Source organism: Nicotiana attenuata, chromosome 9 (assembly GCF_001879085.1).
Source record: "Nicotiana attenuata strain UT chromosome 9, NIATTr2, whole genome shotgun sequence".
Taxonomy (NCBI): Eukaryota; Viridiplantae; Streptophyta; class Magnoliopsida; order Solanales; family Solanaceae; genus Nicotiana; species Nicotiana attenuata.
Window position 1 is genome coordinate 20,530,380 of NC_031997.1, and position 19,893 is coordinate 20,550,272.

Genomic DNA, 19,893 nt, shown 5'->3' on the forward strand with positions numbered 1-19,893 from the left:
ATTGGCCGAAGGCGCCAACACTTGAAACTACACGTACCGGCGTAGTATTATAGTCACCCTTCGTTAGATTCACTTGGCTGGGATAACGAATGCCATAACGAGTTGCTATCAAACTAATGTCAATCCACAGGGCATTATGGTGAGATGGCCTAGCCGACCGGGCCGAGATCGGACGCTATGTAGTACACATAGATGAATAGCAAAATGGTCTGTAACTAAAGAACTCCCACTAAAAGATTATGTTGCTTAAAGCTAAGTTTTCTATTGTTTTATGATATGAACATGTTCATTTATTTATTTGCACATTACTTCTCATGTCCTTCCCCTTTATGTGATTGTTCCCTTGTTTTTATGTGTAAGAGTTATGATGCATACGAGCTTATTCCTCATGTACTCACGTTTGTTTTACCGCGGGCACTGCGCTGCAGGTACGACTAGCTTGAACGGTGTAGACCCTCGTTAGGTACTCCTCTCATATTTGTTGCTACTTGGTGAAGCCCATCTCATCCTCGGGGTATTATTTTGGTATTTCAGACCCGGAACTTTGTTTGGTATAGCCGCGGCCCTATCACCGGCATTTTATTTCTTTTCCTTTCCACGTTGTCATAGAGGCTCCATAGACATTTGTGGGTTAGATTAGACTATGTATTTTGTTAAATTCTATTGCTCTCATGGCATGTGTAACAACTACTTTATTATGTAACGTTTTCAAAATTAACGGAAAATAATGTTTTAAATGTATATTTTACACGTTCAAGTCATGCATACGCTATGGATGCTAAGTAACGGAATTACTGGTCCACCCGATCATAGGTTTAAGGCACCGGATGCCATGTCCCACTCCCCAAGGTTGGGGCATGACAAGCAGTGGCCTGATTGTAGTACGGAAAAGAGAAAGCAAATCTCCTTCTGCCACATAGAAGGTCTATTGATTAATATCTGTAGATTCACTTGGTTATCACTGTCTTTCAAAGACATTCTATCCTTGTGGATGGTGCTCTGTCTAACACAGAAAAGGTGGGAAGCTGGAGGAGAATTCCTAATAAAATAACTTGATCATAGGTTGAACGGAATAGGAGAACTTTATTAGGCGAATGACTCATCCTGCTTATTTACAATCTATTCTTCTCATTTACTGGATTGTTGGTTATAGGGGAAACGTTCATATTTTGTGTTGTTTCTTAGATGCATAGAGAATGCAGAGTAAGTCACTAAGTCGTTTGCAGCATTTGTTAATTCTCTGGCTTTAAGTTATAACTTGATTTTACTTTCCCGGTTTTGTACGTAGATTTGTTTATTCTCTGGCTTTAAGCTGCAACTTATTTCTATTTTCCCACATTTTTCGTGATATTACGAGCATGGCACTTGTGAGGCCAATTTTATCTTGTTTAGGTACTATAGGCAAAAAAGGCAGAGCTTAACTAAAATGAGGATGTGGCTTGATTTCTTCAAGAAACATTAAGATCCCCAGAGCAAGGATAAGAAAAGGCAGGAGACATGTTAAATCCTGCAAATGGAGGACAAGCAACACCATCTAGTTTAGAAGAAAGGAGACACAGCGGAGGATTTGGCTGAAAGTTCATAAAAGAACAAATGAGTTAAGGTATTAAGGAAGATCATAAATAAAACGGAAAGCATCGAGTTTCCCAATTTTTTCTCCCTTTAATCCTGGGTAGGCTCTCTTACCTTTTGAAATTTTTTTGGGTGGTTTTTGACATAAGTGGCTCTCTTTCTTTTAAAAAGAAAGAAAGTGGGGAGGGGATGCAGAAATTTCAACATGTAAGGAAAAAGAGGGAGAACCTTGGGCAGTATTCCATTTGGATATATAGGTAAGTCAACTCGAGCTTATTCTCCTGTCCAAGGTGGTCCGACATACTTCCATCCACATAGGTGAAACTAGAGCTCACAACAGTTCTGGAACCGCAGCTGGAATCATCGCAAGATAGAGTGATGCCTGTTTCAAACCATGCCTGATATAATTCAAGTATTAGATTTTAAACATTGTAAAACAAAGGGGCACCTTGAACTCAAAAAATGACTTTGAAATGCACCCACTAGATTTATATCACATACCTGGTAATAGCGAACAACATGTTGATGCTGCAACCGCGAAAGTGTGGCAACTTCCCTATAACATGGAAGAAGAAAGTTCTTGAAGTAACACAACGTCAAGTATCTAGGAAATAACAAAGATTCTGCTTTATGTAGTCATAAAAACAACTCCATAGCAAGCCGACGAAGTCTCTGCTGACATATAGAGCATGTAAGGGGCAATGACGAATATTAACAATGGAAAACATGAACTCCCACAGAAAAAGAGTGTGACACATGAATTGATGAAACACTATTATCAGTGCGATACAGGAAAGCATTAAAGAGAGCTCAATCACATAGCCAAATAAAGGCGAAAAGAAAATGCTGAGACCAGAAATACAGCAGAAAAGACATATGAGAAGGTAGAGAAACACAAAAAATAAAAATAAAAAAAAGCTTATGTGAACATGCAGAGGGAAGAAAACACAAAATCAGAATAAGGCCAAGAGGAAAGAAAGAAAAAAGTTTATATATATATATATATATATATGACAAATAAGAATCTTATCAGAGGGTAAATCTGGTAAAATCACATGCTTCTCCATGATTGCGAAATCATCTCATCAATAATCCCTTTCCAAAGGGCAATGGATAGGGAAGTCTGAATTGGGCTCATTGCTAGTTGCACAAATTATACATCAAGAAGCAGAATATTTTTCTTTTTCCTCAACTCCAAGCCAACAACTCACAACCAAAATATCAAATTTACCATGAAGAGGAGACTATGTAACCAACTTTCGCTTGCAAATATATGGGAAACAAATGAAAAATTGCTGGAAGCCTAGGTTGTACCAAAGAGAAGAAAGAGATGGAGAGAGGGGTGTGTGTAAACATGGAACTGAAGGGTATAACCAAGATGGGGAAAAAATCAGCATAGCAGGAGACATGTAGGTTATAGGAGGAATTGTCTCAGAAATGCTGAATTAGGTAATGCCACCTAGTCGCTTTGTATAAGCACTATTAAGCTGCATAAGATTAAAAGCCAACCAATACAAAAGAAAAAAAACAGACAGTTAAGAAGTAAAAAATGCATCAGGAATTCCTTTTTCTCCAACAATGGCTATTGATTCAGAATGCAGCACAAAACTTTGCCAGGATATATGGAATGAAAATATTTATAACGGAAGGACAAAAGATCTTTAAAGTTTCAAATGGATACCTAGTATATCTGTAGCTAATCAACTTCTAATTCTAGCATTGAACGGGAAGGTTTCAGAACTTAATTTGTTAAAAGAAACAAGAATTCTGCAGCATCTAGGAAAGAACGGACATGAAGAAAACTGGTCTTGCTTAATACCCCTAATATTGAAGTAATGTGTCGAACTGCAAAGATGAAAATTTAAGTTATGAGGGAACAACATTGTTTTTCTTTTTAGCTTCTCACAAGGAAAATCATATTATGTTCTTATGAATATAACAGCACAATACATATGCCTTTTGAGATTAGGATGTCAATAAGAATCTGATATAATATTGTCTTGAATATTTTACGTTCTCAAACAAGCACCATAAATTGTCTTTTTGGCAAAAGCTAATTTATGATGTGACATTCTTGGTCATACACACACACAAAAAGAAAATCCATGTAAAATATGTATAAAACAATACTATTCAATTATAGTGGTAGTACTCAAATTTTCCTCGTCTCTATGAGTGACTCACCCTCATGTAATATTTTTATAGATTGACATGGTAGTCGAATATTAAAATTTTTGCATCAAATCTTTATGCTCAATTTGACTAAGTGGAGACTGAACCCTCTAATTGTTTTTTCTTTAAAATACATACTTTCCAAGTATATGATGAAATGCACGAAAATGATTTGAAGTGTTTTGTACCTTGTGCATGTGGGGACGAGCATGTGCTTGCGTCTCTAAGTTATGAAATTATGAAATGATATGTTGACCATGCAAATTACGTTTTTTGGACTACTTTATGTTTTTATGAAGTTACTTTCTTCCAAAGTGATTTTTGACATATATCAACATATTTATGCTAAAAGTTTAAGATGATTATGCTTAAGGGAATGCCTTATGCTTTTGATGACACGAAGCCTTATGATTATATGTAATTATGTTTCTAGGAGATACTATAGACATCTGAGTTGGATGTTTGCCTTTCTTTTGAAGGAGTCTTTCACACCATAACCACACATACAGGTGTGGAATTACTTTATTGTGATACATCTCTGGCTGATGCCTCCGTGGTTTAAAGCTCGAGTGGTTAATACCCTAGTTACTTTACTTGGAAGTCATTTGGTAGATGTCCATGCGGGTTTATAACTTGGATACCCATGTGGTAGATGCCCATGGGGTTCTACCTTGAGCCATGTAATTGGATTTGGCGTGCTCTTGTGGTACTATGGGTTCTAGCATCCCCGGCCTTACCACGTTGTACTGGTGTAGGTCACATACGCCATGTTGATGGATGGTTATGTTAGAGTCTTGAAGTATTCTCTCAATTGTGTGCATTTATTTTAATCGTTTGGATTTAAGCTAATGGTTTTTAAAGTGAGCTATAATTTCAAATGTTTTTTAACTGATAAAATTGCATGTCATGTTTTCTTTAAGACTTATCCCAACTTTTAGAAGCGGTCGATGAGACATAGTGGGTCGCGAGACTCACTTACTTTCCTTTGATCTGTAGATCCTTTAGCAGGTCCGCCAAGCCTCACATATGACTTCAACTTGTTCTAGTCGCAGCAGTTAGCCTTAACCCTCCATCCGTGGTGGCCACTCACTTACCTTTGATCCGTAGATTGTTTTGTGCTTGAAGCCCCCTTGTTTTTTTATGCTCGACTTGTTGTTCCCTTGTTGCTTTACTCGGAAGTCATGTAATTGATGCCCCTGTGGCTTATTTACTCAGATAATTATCCATGTAATTGATGCTTATTCGCATTGATATCATATAATTAGCTTTGACGTACCCTTGTGGTACTATGGGTTGTTGTCATCCCCGCTTTACCGTGTTGTACTGTGGTAGGTCATAGAACTGTGTCAATACATCGTTATGTCAAAATCATGAAGTATACTCCCAACCTGTGTATTTATGTTAATCGTATGGATTTATGCTTAGGGTTATGAATGTGACTTATGATTTCAAATGTTTTTTACTGATAAAATTGCATGTCATGTTTTCTCTAGGACTTGTCCCGACTTTTAGCAGCGACCAATGAGACTTAATGGGTTGTCCTACCTTTTTTAATTTCTTCTTTTCGTTTCACTCAATTACCTTTGCTCTGTAGATTCTTTAGCAGGTATCAACTAGCCTCACATGTGGCTTCGCCTTGTTCCAGACGGATTGGTTGGCCTCCACATCCGTTCATGGTGGTTGGGTGGTTTTACATTTGTTATCTTTTGTGTCTGTGTTGCGTCTCAACTTTTGATACTTTTAGGAGCTCCATGATGACCTTGTGGGAGTATTAGATGTACTTGTGCGTATATAGTTGATATGATACCTTAATAGGACGTGTATTCATGTTATGGGTCTATGCATCAAATTTTGAGAAGGCAAATACATATGCAGACCCTCATACTTGCCCCTTTTTTCATTTAGACACTTAAACTAAGCTTTGTTCCTATTGAACACCTCAACTTGAACCCAATGTACCTATTAAAAACGTCTCCCATATTTTTTGGAACTTAAGCGTGTGTTTTCAAACGCGTTTTATTCATGGTAATAACGAATCAATATGTGACACGTGGAAAGTAAGAAGAAAAACAAAAAGAAAAAACCTTTCTTTTATAATATTTTTTATTCGAATCTCTCTCTCCCCATCTTCTTCTCCGCTTCCCAACACCCCTAAGACCTCCACCATGAAAATGAAACTAATTTATCGAGGAGAGAAGGTGGCCACATATCAATCATAACTTGAGAAATAATCCTACAGAATCGCTTTGATTTTCCAGTTAATATTTATGTGGCACATAGCAAACATAAATTGAGAATGAATCACTTAACTTCAAGGAAAATTCTTTAATAGAGGCAATTTATATGCTCTTCTTTCACTTAAGAATTATGGAAACCAAATAGTATTTTGGCCTAGTTAGTTATTGATTGAGGTTAAGGAGTATGAAATAATTTTACAGAATAAGAATGAGGGTGGCTGGCGAGTTGGTTGCCTTATGGTGGAGCCACGAAGGAAATCTTTGAGTATCTCTTAGTATCCCTGTGGAGAATAATGTGTGTAAATTTTGTAGTATGATTATGTGGCGTGTAGGTGAGTGAATTCCAATATCTGTGTGTGGAATTAATTTTGTGGTGAGAACAGAGGAGGAAGGTAGTGGGTAATGGTGATGATGGTGGCAGGGGGAGAGAGTGAGGAAGAAGGAAATTTTTTTTTTGATTAAAAAAAAAGAAGCGTCACACGCTCATACTCAGTGCAGCACATACACTTTGCCATGTCAATAATGTGTGTTTAATAGACACACTTAGGTTCAAGTTCAAGTTCAAGTGTTCAATAGGAACAAAACTTAGTTTAGGTGTTTAAATGGTATTATCACAATGGTGATGCATGATAGGTATTATCACATATCGGTTCGCCCTACCCCCTATGTTGTTGGCTGCCGGTTCCGACCCTCCAGTTTATGGTAGTGTGACATTAGCCTTCCATCCTGCCAAACCCTATGCATGCCAGTCATTATGGAAACTAGATAATTGGCAAATATTCTTGTTTAAAATTGCTTGTTCTCCAAGTTTCAGCACATCAAAGATGGTGAATTGTTACAACTGTTTCAATTATTTAAAAAAGCGACTGTAAAGTAATTAATCAAAAGTTAATCTATTTACTTTAAAAATGAATAATCTACTAATACAGTTTTTGTTCCTTGAATAAACAACAGTTCTAATTATAATACTGATACCGATTAATTCAGGTAAAATAACTCAAAAAACAAGCTGTAAGAATAACAATTGCATCTATAAACAGGAATAAGCATGTAAATGAGCAATGACAATAACAAAGATGAAGCACAGTATTAACACTCTAGCACCAAGGTTCAACATTGAATGCTACTTAGTTTTCTGCACAAAAGTCACACTAATATCTGCCGAATCAACATCGGATACAAACCTCAATATACGGTCATTTACAGGCAGACTCTTGTCCTTTAATCGAATCTTCTTCACTGCATATTGCCTCCCATCAAGCTTATTCTTGCACAACACAACGTGACCAAACCCACCCTGACCTAAAATGTAAATAATCAGGAAAACATATTTGTACCAGCACAAATGTGCACATGGGAAAGACTGAAGACGGTTATCATGCATTCCAAAACGAGCTCATAAATTTGAGTGTGCAGCAATGCTGTGAATAATATTAGGTTCAAGCTATCCCAAACTCGTCTCACTACAAGCCACTATCTTTTGATCTAGGTCTAAGTGTATCCCATCTTGTATATAATAAATGAGTATGAATATCAAAAGGGACCTCATTTCCAAGTTTATTTAAGAAGAAAAATTATTGCACACACAAATTATTTTTGGTTCAGCTTAACCAGTCCTCTATACAAGGGCGAATGTCCTGCTAAATCCAGGAAAAGAGGGCTACCAACATTCTGTTTTGATATTACAAAAGAAACTGTACAACCCAGCCATACATCCACCATTACAATGTTCAAATCTATATTAGTGAGTGCGATGCTACAAATATTACCTTATGTGTTACTATTTCTAAATGTCTAAACTCTGAAGCTTAATCTTATAAGCACTGTTCAATATACAAATAATTTATGTGCATTCCTATTATCATTTGCTTTGGAGGTTTCGAACAAGACAGGCTCACGTAAATATACAAAAAGAAACATCAATTCAAGCGAGAAAATTATAACGATGAACCTGGATGAGGTCTCCTCACAAGCCTTTCAGTTAAGGATTGACAAAACATCACAAAAAGATTGGGTGTCATTCTTAGAAATCATGTCTTTTTGCAAGGTTTCATACTTTTTGGTATACTTCTTATATACGGGCATCTTTTACCCTTACTTTAATGAAATTTATTACTTAATCAAAAAAAACGTACTAGGATGTTTATCGGGCGTTTTTATCGAAGACACCAATTGTAGAATGAGACTGTAACAGTGCAGCAAATCGAATACATTTCTCTTTTTTCTTTTTCTTTTTCTAAATGCTACCATAAAAAAAAGAGGAGAACAAATTGCTTATTGTGACAGCGATTAATAGTTTATATTCTCTTCAAAATGATAGATGCATCACTAAAGGTTAGAAATAAGGGAAAGCACATAAGCTGGAAAAACTTTCACTCACCTAGGGGTTGGAGCTCCTCAAAGTCATTCAAATAACGAGAGTTTTGAGGAGGTGAAGAATTCTGCCCTTCAAATTCAGATGAAGCTTTCCAAAATTGTGAGAGCTTTGATGACACCTATTAAGTTCATTTGTTGGAAATTACAATACTACTGTCAACAACATGGACGTACAACTGACGCAAAAAAGAAGCCAGTCAAGAAAAGAACAATAAACTTTACCTTATGTGCTTGAAAAACACGATCAAAAGTCCCATCAAAAAATGAAGAAGGTTTGCTTGCCAAATCTTGTACACGTTTGGAGACGATCTTAAAGATAAGTCATTTTCAGAGGCAATAAACATTTTATCAGATTTAATTGTAGTAATGACCTAATGAATTAAATGAAGAACAAAAACTTAAGCAGAAAATCATAAAAAATAACTAGATTAAGTTGATCATACCCCAAGGTCAAAGAGCTCTGATGTTATTTCTGGCAAAGCATCAGATAGCGGTCCTTTAGGGCCGCAGGCAAGCCGAAGCAAGTGTGCCTAAAGAAGCAGAGTTTAAAGCATCTTTATAGTTAATTCGGGAAGGGATGAAATTAAAAATTGGATTCATAAGAAGTGGAAGACAATTCAGGAGGAGAAGTTCTCTAGGCTCTTTTCATATTCTACAAACCCAAGAGCCAAATGCATTACATTCCATCCTGTCCTCTTATCATTTCTACACAAAACCAGAAAAACACTAGAAGTTGCTTTAGTTTTGTTTCCAGCATTTAAAAAATTCACTTGTACTTTCAAAAGAATGCTAGAAGCTAGAGGGAGGTACCAGAATGAGGTCTTTTTCTAGAGTGTGGGGTAAATGGTCCTGGACCAGAGATCCAGAGGACACCAGTTCTGAAGGTTTAGGTTCAGTTTCCCACTGAGCATCACCACTGTCTGATATATTCCCTTCCAAAAAAATATTCTGTAAGAGAGTTGTGATGTTAGAGAGCACATCCTTCAAGATGGACAAAAATATCCTTAACATCAACAGTAGATCTGACAATTGAGCTAGCCACTGAAAATATAGCAAGAAATGGATAATAAAATATTGACATCAGAAGGTCAAAAAAGGGAAAAAGACTAATATGCCAGTGATTTGAACTGATTGCTCCTGTGCAATCCTTAAAAGAAACTATTTTTCCACTAAATGGATAAAATTTTCCATTTCAAAAGTGAAACTTTCATTTTTGTTGATAAAAGTAATAAATTTCATTTAAGAAGAGGCTTCAAAAAGTCCCCGTACACAAAGAGTATACAAAATAGTAGAAACAAAAATAAATCTTTTATACTCCCTCTGTTTTAATTACTGTGAACCTTTTGACAGGTCAAGAGTTTAAGAAAAAAGAGAAGACTTTTGAACTTGTGGTGTAAAACGAGGCACATATATTTTGTGTGGCTAAAAATCATTGCATAAAGGTACATTGTTTCCAAATATGGAAAGGGTCATTCTTTTTGGCATGGACTAAAAAGAAATATGTTCATATAAATTAAAACGGAGAGAGTATAAATTTACCTTGCACATGACATGGTCTTCAGTTGATTCATCCGTATAACTTTTGCTCAAATCACTACAACTTTTACTCTCGCCTACACTCTCTTCTTCAAGATCATCCAATTTCATTTCAGCCTTACGCAAAGAGTCTTGCTTTGCTGCTTCATTCAATGCTGGCTTCACAATTTGGTCAATTTTCTTTTGCTGATTGTCATATTCATGTTTGAGACCTTCTGATACATGGGGCTGCACCAAAGAGTCTATGCGACCAGTATCATTCATTCCCAGACTCCAATGCCATGACTCACCTGAGCCACTAAAAAGATCTAAAAAGCCATACACAAATGGTCCACCAAAAGAACAGGTATCGCCAGATGAAGCTGACGCATCCTTATAAGTCAATTGGCTGGTAATATCGGTCGACTGGCATGAAACCTGAAACAAATAAAATGCACTTGGTCAAATTCCAAATATCTCTAGGATAATGGTATCAACTTTTTAGGCATCATGCATTTCCAACTAAAATGGTACACCACCAACATTGCACATTAAAGAACTAAAACAAAGAGGAGAAAGTTGTGTGCTTCCTATGCTCTGCTATGAAAAAGGAACAGAATACTACTTTGCTGCAGTTAAAAAAGCAATTATGAAAGCAAGACAGCTTACCGATCCATGCAAATGCTCCTGTGGAACAATTTCAGACAAGAATTCTTGAGCAGCTTCAACCAAATTGTAGATCATTACACGCCCTTCTCGAGCGTTGGAGCTGGCCTGGGATGGTTTAAAAGTTATAAGTGAGATAACACGAAAGTCGTAGGTATTAACCAAAGAACTCAGTGTAGTTAAAACAAAGGCCGTAAAAGAAAAGACATGAGCGCATCAAATGCTTTAGCAGCCTACATTACTTTAATAAAGCAGGTAAACCTTTATTTACTTTAACCAAGTATGCGAGGATAGGCCAGAAAACACTTGCATGAAATGATTCACAGAAAGTCGTAAAGCCCGATATTATGCATCTCATTAAGCGCAACGATGAGTAGAGGAAATGATCAACTGTATGTGTAAAAGCTCAGGGGAAGAAGTTGATCATCTTTTGTTGCATTGCCCTGTGTCCTCGGCTTTGTGGAGGGTGATCCTGAACCTTTTTGGTGTTCAATGGGTGATGCCAAGCACTGTAAAGGAAATGCTATATAGCTGGGCCGGTTTCCGTAGAAGAAGAAAGCAAAAGGCGTGGAAGTTCGCCTAGTTAGCTCTCATGTGGATAGTTTGGGGGGAGAGAATAGGAGAGCTTTGAGGGGATTGAGTCTCCTTTTTCACATCTTAAGAATAGTCTTTTATCTTTGATCGCTTTTTGGTGCACTCATATAGCCCCTATTTGTATAGAAGATTGGGCGTCTTTTGTAGAGAATCTTGTTCTGATGTAAATTCTCTACTTTTTGGTATACTTCTTGTATACGGGAGTTCTCTCCCTTTTGATTAATACAATTTACCTTATCAAAAAAAAAGGAAATGATCAACTGTAGTAAAACTTCCAAATTCATTGATCTACCTGCACGAGTTTCACAAGTGTAGGGATGTTGTAAATAAATCTGGGAGTTGATATACTGGAAAAAGAAGCTCCTTGGACCAACGAGTAACTAACCTTCACTAACCCAAATGTGAGCATTGAGAAATACAGCAAATATGTCTATCCTAACCAAACACCAATTTAGTACTGCATGTTGACTATGTTTTAAGTAACAGGATTCATGCTTCTCATTAATACTATTACAGCAATAGAACCCAATTATCATCTTAATAAAACCAACATATCCTTAAGAACAGAGTACAAACACAGAAAAACAACCTGGAAAGAACGCAATTTAGAAGCCACACTTAATAGTCCTATAAAACGATGATATTACCATAGAATTTTAGACATGCCTTGAGCACGTAATATCACGGTTAATCTTCTCAAACTACTATTCTCACCATAGAGTCAAAGGTGTTCCTAGGAATTGTAATGATATTTGTACTGGGAAAGCCTGCGAAGAGGAGAGAAAGCAACCAGTCATCTGGATATTGAGAAAGCAACCAACCAGCAGCTGCTACGGCAGATCAGGTATTGTTATTGTACTTACGATCATAAGTGCTAAGAAAAATGACCTTGGGCCCAACACAAGCCAAAAGCAAGCTGAAGTGGTGAGGATTGCCCTAGACAACATCTCATTCCCTCCACCAAATGGGACACTTAACAACAAGTAAAGCTAATGTTGGAGCATGGACTACATGTGATCACTCTGTGCCCATGGCCACGACTACCAAACCTTTTACAAGGAGTCAAGCTAAGGAGCTTTTTTTTTGTGTCAAGCTAAGGAGTTGTAGGCGCTGGAATGATGATCAAGAGGTTGGGAGCGTCAATGAATCATTTAGAGAAGTCCCTTTCATACTATACATTGCTACTATGGAAGGAGGGATATGATGGGAGCGTGGAGTTGTAGAAAGGAGCCTTGGATCACAAATTGCAGCTGCAGTTTCTGAACCGGTAGAAGAGAGATGCGATCGTAGAGTTCAAGACGCGACCCCATAAAAAGACTTAGTGAACCGCAATCGCAGAAGGCAAGCCGCAAACACAGAGGGACACCTAGGCGCAGAAGACCGTGATAGCGGAGTCATGGCTGCAATTGCTTAAACCAGTCAAACTTAGCCTGACCGCGATAGCAGAGATACTTGTGGAAAGATAGCTTTATCCAAAATGGCTAATGATGTTTTAAGGCTATCTTTGGGTTATTTTGGGCAATCTATGTAAATAATTAACCTAGCTATAAACTCTAAAGCCCTAGTTCATTTCCTTAGCTTGGATAAAAGTTAGTATGACTTTTAGTTTGAATTTAGAATTTCTTAGGTGATCTCTTAATTGCTACTTGATTTGCCATAGAATTTGCAAGAGTGATAAATCTTTTGAGGATTCTATTGGTATAGGTGCAAACTTGATTCTAGTAGAGGTGATTAAGATTGTCTTCTAATTCTAACTAATGCCGGTATCTTATCAAGTTTTGTGTCTAACTTCTATCTCTTTTACTTGTTTTGATCTTCCCTTGTTCTTGTATTTCAATTGTTATCAACATAGGTGATTAGCATGTGGCTGACAATTGTTAATGGTCACTCCGCATAAAAGGACTGAGGTAAGAGAAAGATATCGTATTAGTAGAAAAGCACTTGTACAAATAGAAGTTAATCCTAAATACAAAGGAAAAGGACCAGAATGATAGAGAACATAAAGGAAACAATATTGTCAAGCATACACTTTGGGCAAGATGAAGCCTTATAGGAAAATGAAATGGAAGCAAGAACAATGAATTAGTCAAGCATGCAGATAGATTCAAGCAAAAATTGAAAAATATAGATAATCTTGTACTGCACATTTTTTTTGATAAGGTAAATTATATTAATCAAAAGGGAGAGAACTCCCGTATACAGGAAGTATACCAAAAAGTAGAGAATTTACATCAGAACATGATTCTCTACAAAAGACGCCCAATCTTCTATACAAATAGGGGCTATATGAGTGCACCAAAAAGCGATCAAAGATAAAAGACTAGTTTTAAGATGTGAAAAAGGAGACTCAATCCCCTCAAAGCTCTCCTATTCTCTCCCCCCAAACTATCCACATGAGAGCTAACGGGGCGAACTTTCACGCCTTTTGCTTTCTTCTTCTACGGAAACCGGCCCAGCTATATAACATTTCCTTTACAGTGCTTGGCATCACCCATTGAACACCAAAAAGATTCAGGATTGCCCTTCATAAAGCCAAGGACACAGGGCAATGCAACAAAAGATGATCAACTTCTTCCCCGGAGCTTTTATACATGTAGCACCAACTAACAAGTGTGATTCCTCTCTTTCGCAGATTTTCAGCAGTCAAAATCACTCCCCTCGCCGCTAGCCATGCAAAAAAGCACACCTTCGTGGGCGCCTTAGGAATCCAGATCGAGGAGTATGGAAAAGTGGCATCCTCTCTCACCAACATACTCTGGTAAAAGGACTTTACGGTGAACAAACCATTGCCACGCAAACCCCATCTCCAAGAATCACAAGATGGCTGGGGCTTGTCTTGCCCATATAGCAGTGTCAACCAATCTTGGTGCTACGCAATCTCCAAATCTTGCATGTTCCTTCTAAATGAGAGATCTCATACTACCACTTCATGCTCTTTACGAATCTGTTGGACCATCAATTCCTTCTGGTTTGAAACTCTGAAGATGTGGGGAAAGGAGACCCTCAGAGTATCCTCTCCACACCACTTATGATTCCAAAAGTTGATTCTCCTTCCATCCCCCACCCTGTAAGTGATGTTGCCACTGAAGGCTTCCTAATTCTTCATGATGCTCCTCCACATGCCACAGTACATTTGGTTCAATTGTACTGCACATTACAACATGAAATAGGTCTAGAATCCCCGACATATAATGGATTTTTAACCTTTGGAGTCAGAGTGATATTGGTGCAATTAAGGGGTCCATACATCACCTTAGTACGAAAGAAATGTAGCAGAGCATTTGTTATATCATCTCCTTTTCAGGGCCATGCTTTCTTAAAGAAGTAAGCACCAAGTCCTACACTCTAGGGTTCTTGATGTCTCAATAACCCATATAGCATTTCCAATCTCCTCTTTTGTGAATAGTGCAATCAATTCCATCTATTGTTCTCTGCTCAAGATATGTCCCTTCTTCATCACATTTGGTTCAATGGCTAGCAATCGAGATGCTGCAGATCCGAACAACAATTAATAGTAACCGAAAATTTCTTCTTCAATACCCTCTTGAGCATGTATCCTCTCTCACTTTTGGTAGATGTTGATGATCTAATTGTTGTTATGGGCAACTCTGTTCTTAACGTTGAAATGAAAGCAGGATGTGTTTGAATCACATAGCTTTAATCATAGGATGTGTGACTTTTGTTTTACAATAATCTGTTCAATGGTTGACCATTTTTCCAACTCCTTCCTTCATTGTCATCCCTCATAGAAATCTGAATCTCTAAGGGGTCGTTTGGTATGAGGTATAAGAAGGTATAGGGGTGGTATAAAAATTTAATACCACCTTAATACTCTGTTTGGTTAGCAAACCAGGTATAAGTTATCCGGTATTAAAATTAAAGCCGGGATAACTTATACCTTATAGAGGGTGGAGAAATCAGCACCGGTATAACTTATACATTCTTCTTAGAAATTATGCAATTGTTATTCTTAATACAGCATACCAAACAGTGAATAAACAACAATCCCATCATAACTAATCCCAGTATAACTTATCCCAACAATACTTATACCGGCATAAGCCATATTCCAACCAAACGACCCCTAATAGTTGTTGTCTAGTGTCCCTTACTGTGTACTAACACCAATAAACTCAGTCCATGTCCCCTGTACGACATTTGTACCACCAGCAGGTTGGTTTGAGTTCCCTTAGTTGCCAATCTCCCTTTTACCTCTGTCCAATTCTCACAAGAGTCAGATGAGTCATCTGCAGTAAGAGCCACAACATTGCCAACTTCGGCTTGTTGCACATAATCACCTGTTCCCTGTCCCACAACATTTATCTGTACTCCTCTTGATCACCACTCTAGCTTAGGTTTCTGAAATTTCTTCTTAAGAGGCACCAGAGTTTGTTGGGGCACATTTGCTTGGACGTTGTGTCTAATTTGCAAGCAAGAGTCACAATACTCGGGTTTCCACTTTCCAATCATAGGAAACTTCTTGATCAAAGTTTCTACTTCTTGATCAAAGTTTCTTTCCTTAAGGTCCTGTACTCTAAGTGTCTGAGATAAACTTCTGGTAACATCTCCCTCTAATAACATTCTAGCATATGAAATTATGTCTGCCAACACAGACATCAGCAAATAATGGTATCCCAATTGCATCCCAATCCTACTTAACGAATCCATGCTCCAACAATTAATTGGTAGTTTTGGGATTTTAACCCCTGGGGGGGGGGGGGGGGGATAGTTTTTACTTTTCAGAATCAAAATCAGCATTCTGCGGTTTGATGATCATAGGGCCTATTGTTAATCATATGTGGACTTGAATATAGCACCCCATTTCAATCTGCAACGACTTCTTCACCCATGTCTAACAGACGTTGAGTGTCACTTGACTTAGTCCCATTTTCCTCATTTATAATCTTACAGACACTACTAGAGCTGGGGTTATAGTAGATCTGAATTCATGCAAATTTGATTTCCTATTTCCTGCATAGAATTATTCCAGGAATCAGCTTTGGCTACCCCTAATGTCGGTTTAACTCATCCTTACGAGTAGGAAACGCCGTCCATACTTCATCTCTAGTATCCCCAGTTGTAGATTTTCTCTCGTTTATCACTAGGTTCTTCTTCGTCGCATCTCCTTTATTAAGTTCCTGCAATGTTATCTTGTTGTTCGTCTTTCTCGGCCGGCATCTTCCTTTACTAGCCTCGCATTTCTAGCTTCTTTTTGGTGCACCTATGATGCTCCGGTATGTTAGAAGATTGGGTGTTGTTCGTACAGGATTATATTATAATGTAGAACCTCGACATTTTTGTATACTGCTTGCTTAGGGAAGAATTTCCCGTTATTAATAAATAATATTTACCTTATTAATAGAAGAAAAAAAAAGGTCTAACATGTCCACATGTCGCAGAAATGTAGATGTTAGGATGTGCAGCCACACTCTTAGACAAGAGTAGAATGAACACATAAAAAAGATGGTGCGAACAACACACATAGAGGACAAAATGAAATACAATCACCTGAGAAGGTTTAACTAAGACCTACATAGACCTCTACATGCACTGGTGTATAAGTGCAGCATTATGGTGATCGAAAGTTTGTGACACTATGGCAATTGAAAGTGCGGCAAGGGGATAAGTTGACTTAAACTCAAATAAAATAAAATTATCTCAAAATTCCTAAAACCAACAGAAATCTAAACAAACTTAACTAAGAACAAAAGAAAGTGGAGGAAAAGATTAAAATAGGTGATACCAACAAGTCAAGATTAAGGATTAGTTATCATTGTTACTCTTGCATTGAGTCTTGGTTTCCAGTTATAAACTAGTATGTCATCGTAGAGAGAACGTGAATTTAGAGAATCTCTAGTTTAGAGAACCCCTTTAAAAGAAAAATTATCCATAACCAAAATAATACTTGAATGAATCTATTTCAACACCCAGGCTGTCAATATGGTGCATCACATATAGCATGTGCATTGGCATGTAGGAGTAGAGGAGTTATATTCCCACCCCCACCCCAGATTTGGATTCGACTTTTAAGTCTTTCAATAATTAACCAATTTAACCTTTCAAATATGTATTAAGTATTAAAATTCATGTAAACGAATAAAGTGGAATAGTAACGGAGAATTCATTTTGTCAAACCCAACTTTCTTAGGGATTGAGGGGTAGTTTATTGATTTGAATGATTGATCGTAGCTCACAGCAACTACAGCCCATTGATCTCCCATTTTTTGGCATCTGTCAATTCAGTAAAATATTGTAGTGCATTTTGTACTTATTTTTAGACGCACAATTTAGCACAGCATAAACTCTAAGCCTATTAAATATGCCAATCATCAGCTTTATTTCCATCTTGCTGGGAGTTTTAGTCTGAAATTCCTAAATGCAATGACTCCTAATTAAGCATAAAAGCAAGTAGTCGGACTGAACCAACAATAACAAGGATACGAGTTGGGAAAAGATGACAGTGTTACTAAATTAAAAGTCATTCTCTACCTGATCATAAAGCAAAGACAAAAGGTTGTTAGCATCAGCTTTGGATAAGCCTTTCTCTGGTATTATCTGAAGCTTTGGGGTCTTGTATGGATACCCAGGCAAACACCTAAAATATAAAAGGAACAAAGACAGGATGAAATTAGGAGAAATGAATACCCAGAAAAGAATAGACAACACAGCACAAAAAAGGCACATAAAAGTGCAGCCTGTTAACCTCACTGAAAGAAGAGCTGACACATCTGAATCTTCATAGCCAGCATCCTTTGAGTAAGGCCTGTTAATTCATGCGTAGAACTTTGGTACAAACGAATAAAGACAGTACAGTGGAGTTTTATGAGTATTTCTAATGTCCAAAACCTGAGCTTGATATGAAGCTGTGAAGGTGACTCTGAAACAACTTCACAATCTTCTTGAAATATGGCACACCTAACATTCCGTGAATCAATGAGTAAGGCCATGTATGGAAATAAATATTTCTTTCTAGAAAGTTTATCAATTGAAGAAAGGTTAAAGTAGAGCAAAATAGAGAACTGGAAGGCCAAAAACACTATAGCTTCTCAATCTCAGTATAATTCAGCAAAAGATAAACTACTAATTATGCAACTGATTTGCACCAAATAGATGCAAAGAAAATCATGCTATTTCCCCACACGCATATAATTAGCAGAAGATGCTCTACAAAATTTTAGTCATCCCATTCCGGGAAAATGCACCAAACAATTGTTAAAACTGCATTTGGAAAAAAGCTACAGAGTAATAGAATTGGAATAGGCTGGGCTCTAGCATAAAATAAGGAACATTCCAGAATATTTCATAAAACCAGGGACCTGAATTGGACAGGTCGAACAATTACTCTCCACATGCTTTAACATAGAAAATATGGCCGATAGATGACGTGCATTCAGTAGCATAAAAGAGTTTAATCCGTAATCAAAACATTTTGCTGTTAAGGGCAAATATTTGAGCACTCAAATAGACGAGTGAATGAATAGTTTGGACTGACACTCCTTTGTTGACTCTGCATACACCTTGGTTAGGGATTTACTCCTTTTTGTATTCAGATGCATCCCTTCTGTGGAATCTGGAATCACATATCCTTTTTCCCTCAAGAAAATCAATGGAGACAAAAACAAAATTTTATAGCATTATTCACCAGTTCTACTCTTTTCGTTTTCGAAGGATATTTTGTCAAAATCCTTGACAAGAGACCCGGGAAAAAGAAAAGAATGTTCCATATTAAGGAAAGAAGAGGGTCCTGTTGATATCTCCACCAAAGCTATTACATCAAGATAGCTATGTCTATAATAGCCCGTCAATCCAGTACAACATTTTAAATTGGACAAAAATGCTAAGGAAAGAGAACACAGTACACCATTTCATACACAGGACAGGAATGAATCTAATCACTAGTCAGTGCCAGGTCGCCTGGGATTTGGCATTCGAATACAAGGAGGATAAATCCAATTTCAAATCTGATTCGTCCCTAGAAATTCCATTAAAGTCTGCAGGCATGCTTCGAAACAGTTAGTTAATATTTCTTGAGTAAATAGCAAGTAAACATAATCTGGAAGATTACGGTCCAATTAGTGTAAAATAGTAATCTGCAATTATCAGATTCATAGAAGGATCAATATTACATACAACTTTACCACTATATAGATCCTAGTTATTAGTAAGTCTTATTGATACTGGGAGAAACTGTAGAGAATATGATACGAGTAGCTCGAGCCAGTAGTACATCGTGCTTGCGGAATGGTACAAAGTAGTTAAAGTTAGTTAAATAGCGGGCTGAAGAGAAGTTTGAGAACTATTAGTTTAGTCCACTTAGTTTTTAAATTACAACTTATAGTAATTACACATTGGCCCAGTAATTTTCTTTGTCTTTTATACAAAAGGTCCAAGTGACCAAATAGGGAAAGGCACGGGTGTTAGCTGAGGGAATTTCACCTCACTCACTATATATATATATATATATATACACACATTGTAGTTCCTGTTTTAGTGGAATCAATCAGAGAATATACTCTTTATTTTGCCCTAGCTAGCTTCTTCTTCTTTATTTCCTTTTGTTCCATTTCTGCCGCAGCTTTTTCTTTCTTCTTTTACTGTTCCATTGCCATTTTCGTATCAGTGGTATCAGAGCACTTTCTTGGCTCTGTGGATATGGCGAATGAGATGAACGAGGTTATGAATGCATTACACAAGATCTCTACTGAGATATCTAGTTTTACAGCTCGACAAGAGCAATTGGAAGCTGCTCAAGAGCAGAGTA

General features: G+C 37.3%; 1 protein-coding gene across 6 annotated transcripts in view; it reads right to left on the reverse strand.

The window, feature by feature from the left end:
- The window catches only part of LOC109232139 (eIF-2-alpha kinase GCN2), a 68,001-nt gene that overhangs the window by 42,106 nt on the left and 6,002 nt on the right, over positions 1-19,893 (reverse strand). For all 6 annotated transcript variants that reach the window (XR_002068890.1, XR_002068889.1, XM_019397808.1 and 3 more), the window contains exons 2-13: positions 17,979-18,047; positions 17,836-17,895; positions 17,622-17,727; positions 10,542-10,646; positions 9,897-10,310; positions 9,168-9,305; positions 8,801-8,887; positions 8,580-8,666; positions 8,362-8,476; positions 7,166-7,283; positions 2,074-2,128; positions 1,801-1,970 (exon numbers count right to left, since the gene is read on the reverse strand). Coding sequence is in view for 4 of the 6 variants with exons in the window: in XM_019397808.1 (XP_019253353.1) it covers positions 1,801-1,970; positions 2,074-2,128; positions 7,166-7,283; positions 8,362-8,476; positions 8,580-8,666; positions 8,801-8,887; positions 9,168-9,305; positions 9,897-10,310; positions 10,542-10,646; positions 17,622-17,727; positions 17,836-17,895; positions 17,979-18,047 (1,524 nt within the window). In the remaining 2 variants the exon portion in view is untranslated. The remainder of the gene's footprint in view (positions 1-1,800; positions 1,971-2,073; positions 2,129-7,165; positions 7,284-8,361; positions 8,477-8,579; positions 8,667-8,800; positions 8,888-9,167; positions 9,306-9,896; positions 10,311-10,541; positions 10,647-17,621; positions 17,728-17,835; positions 17,896-17,978; positions 18,048-19,893) is intronic.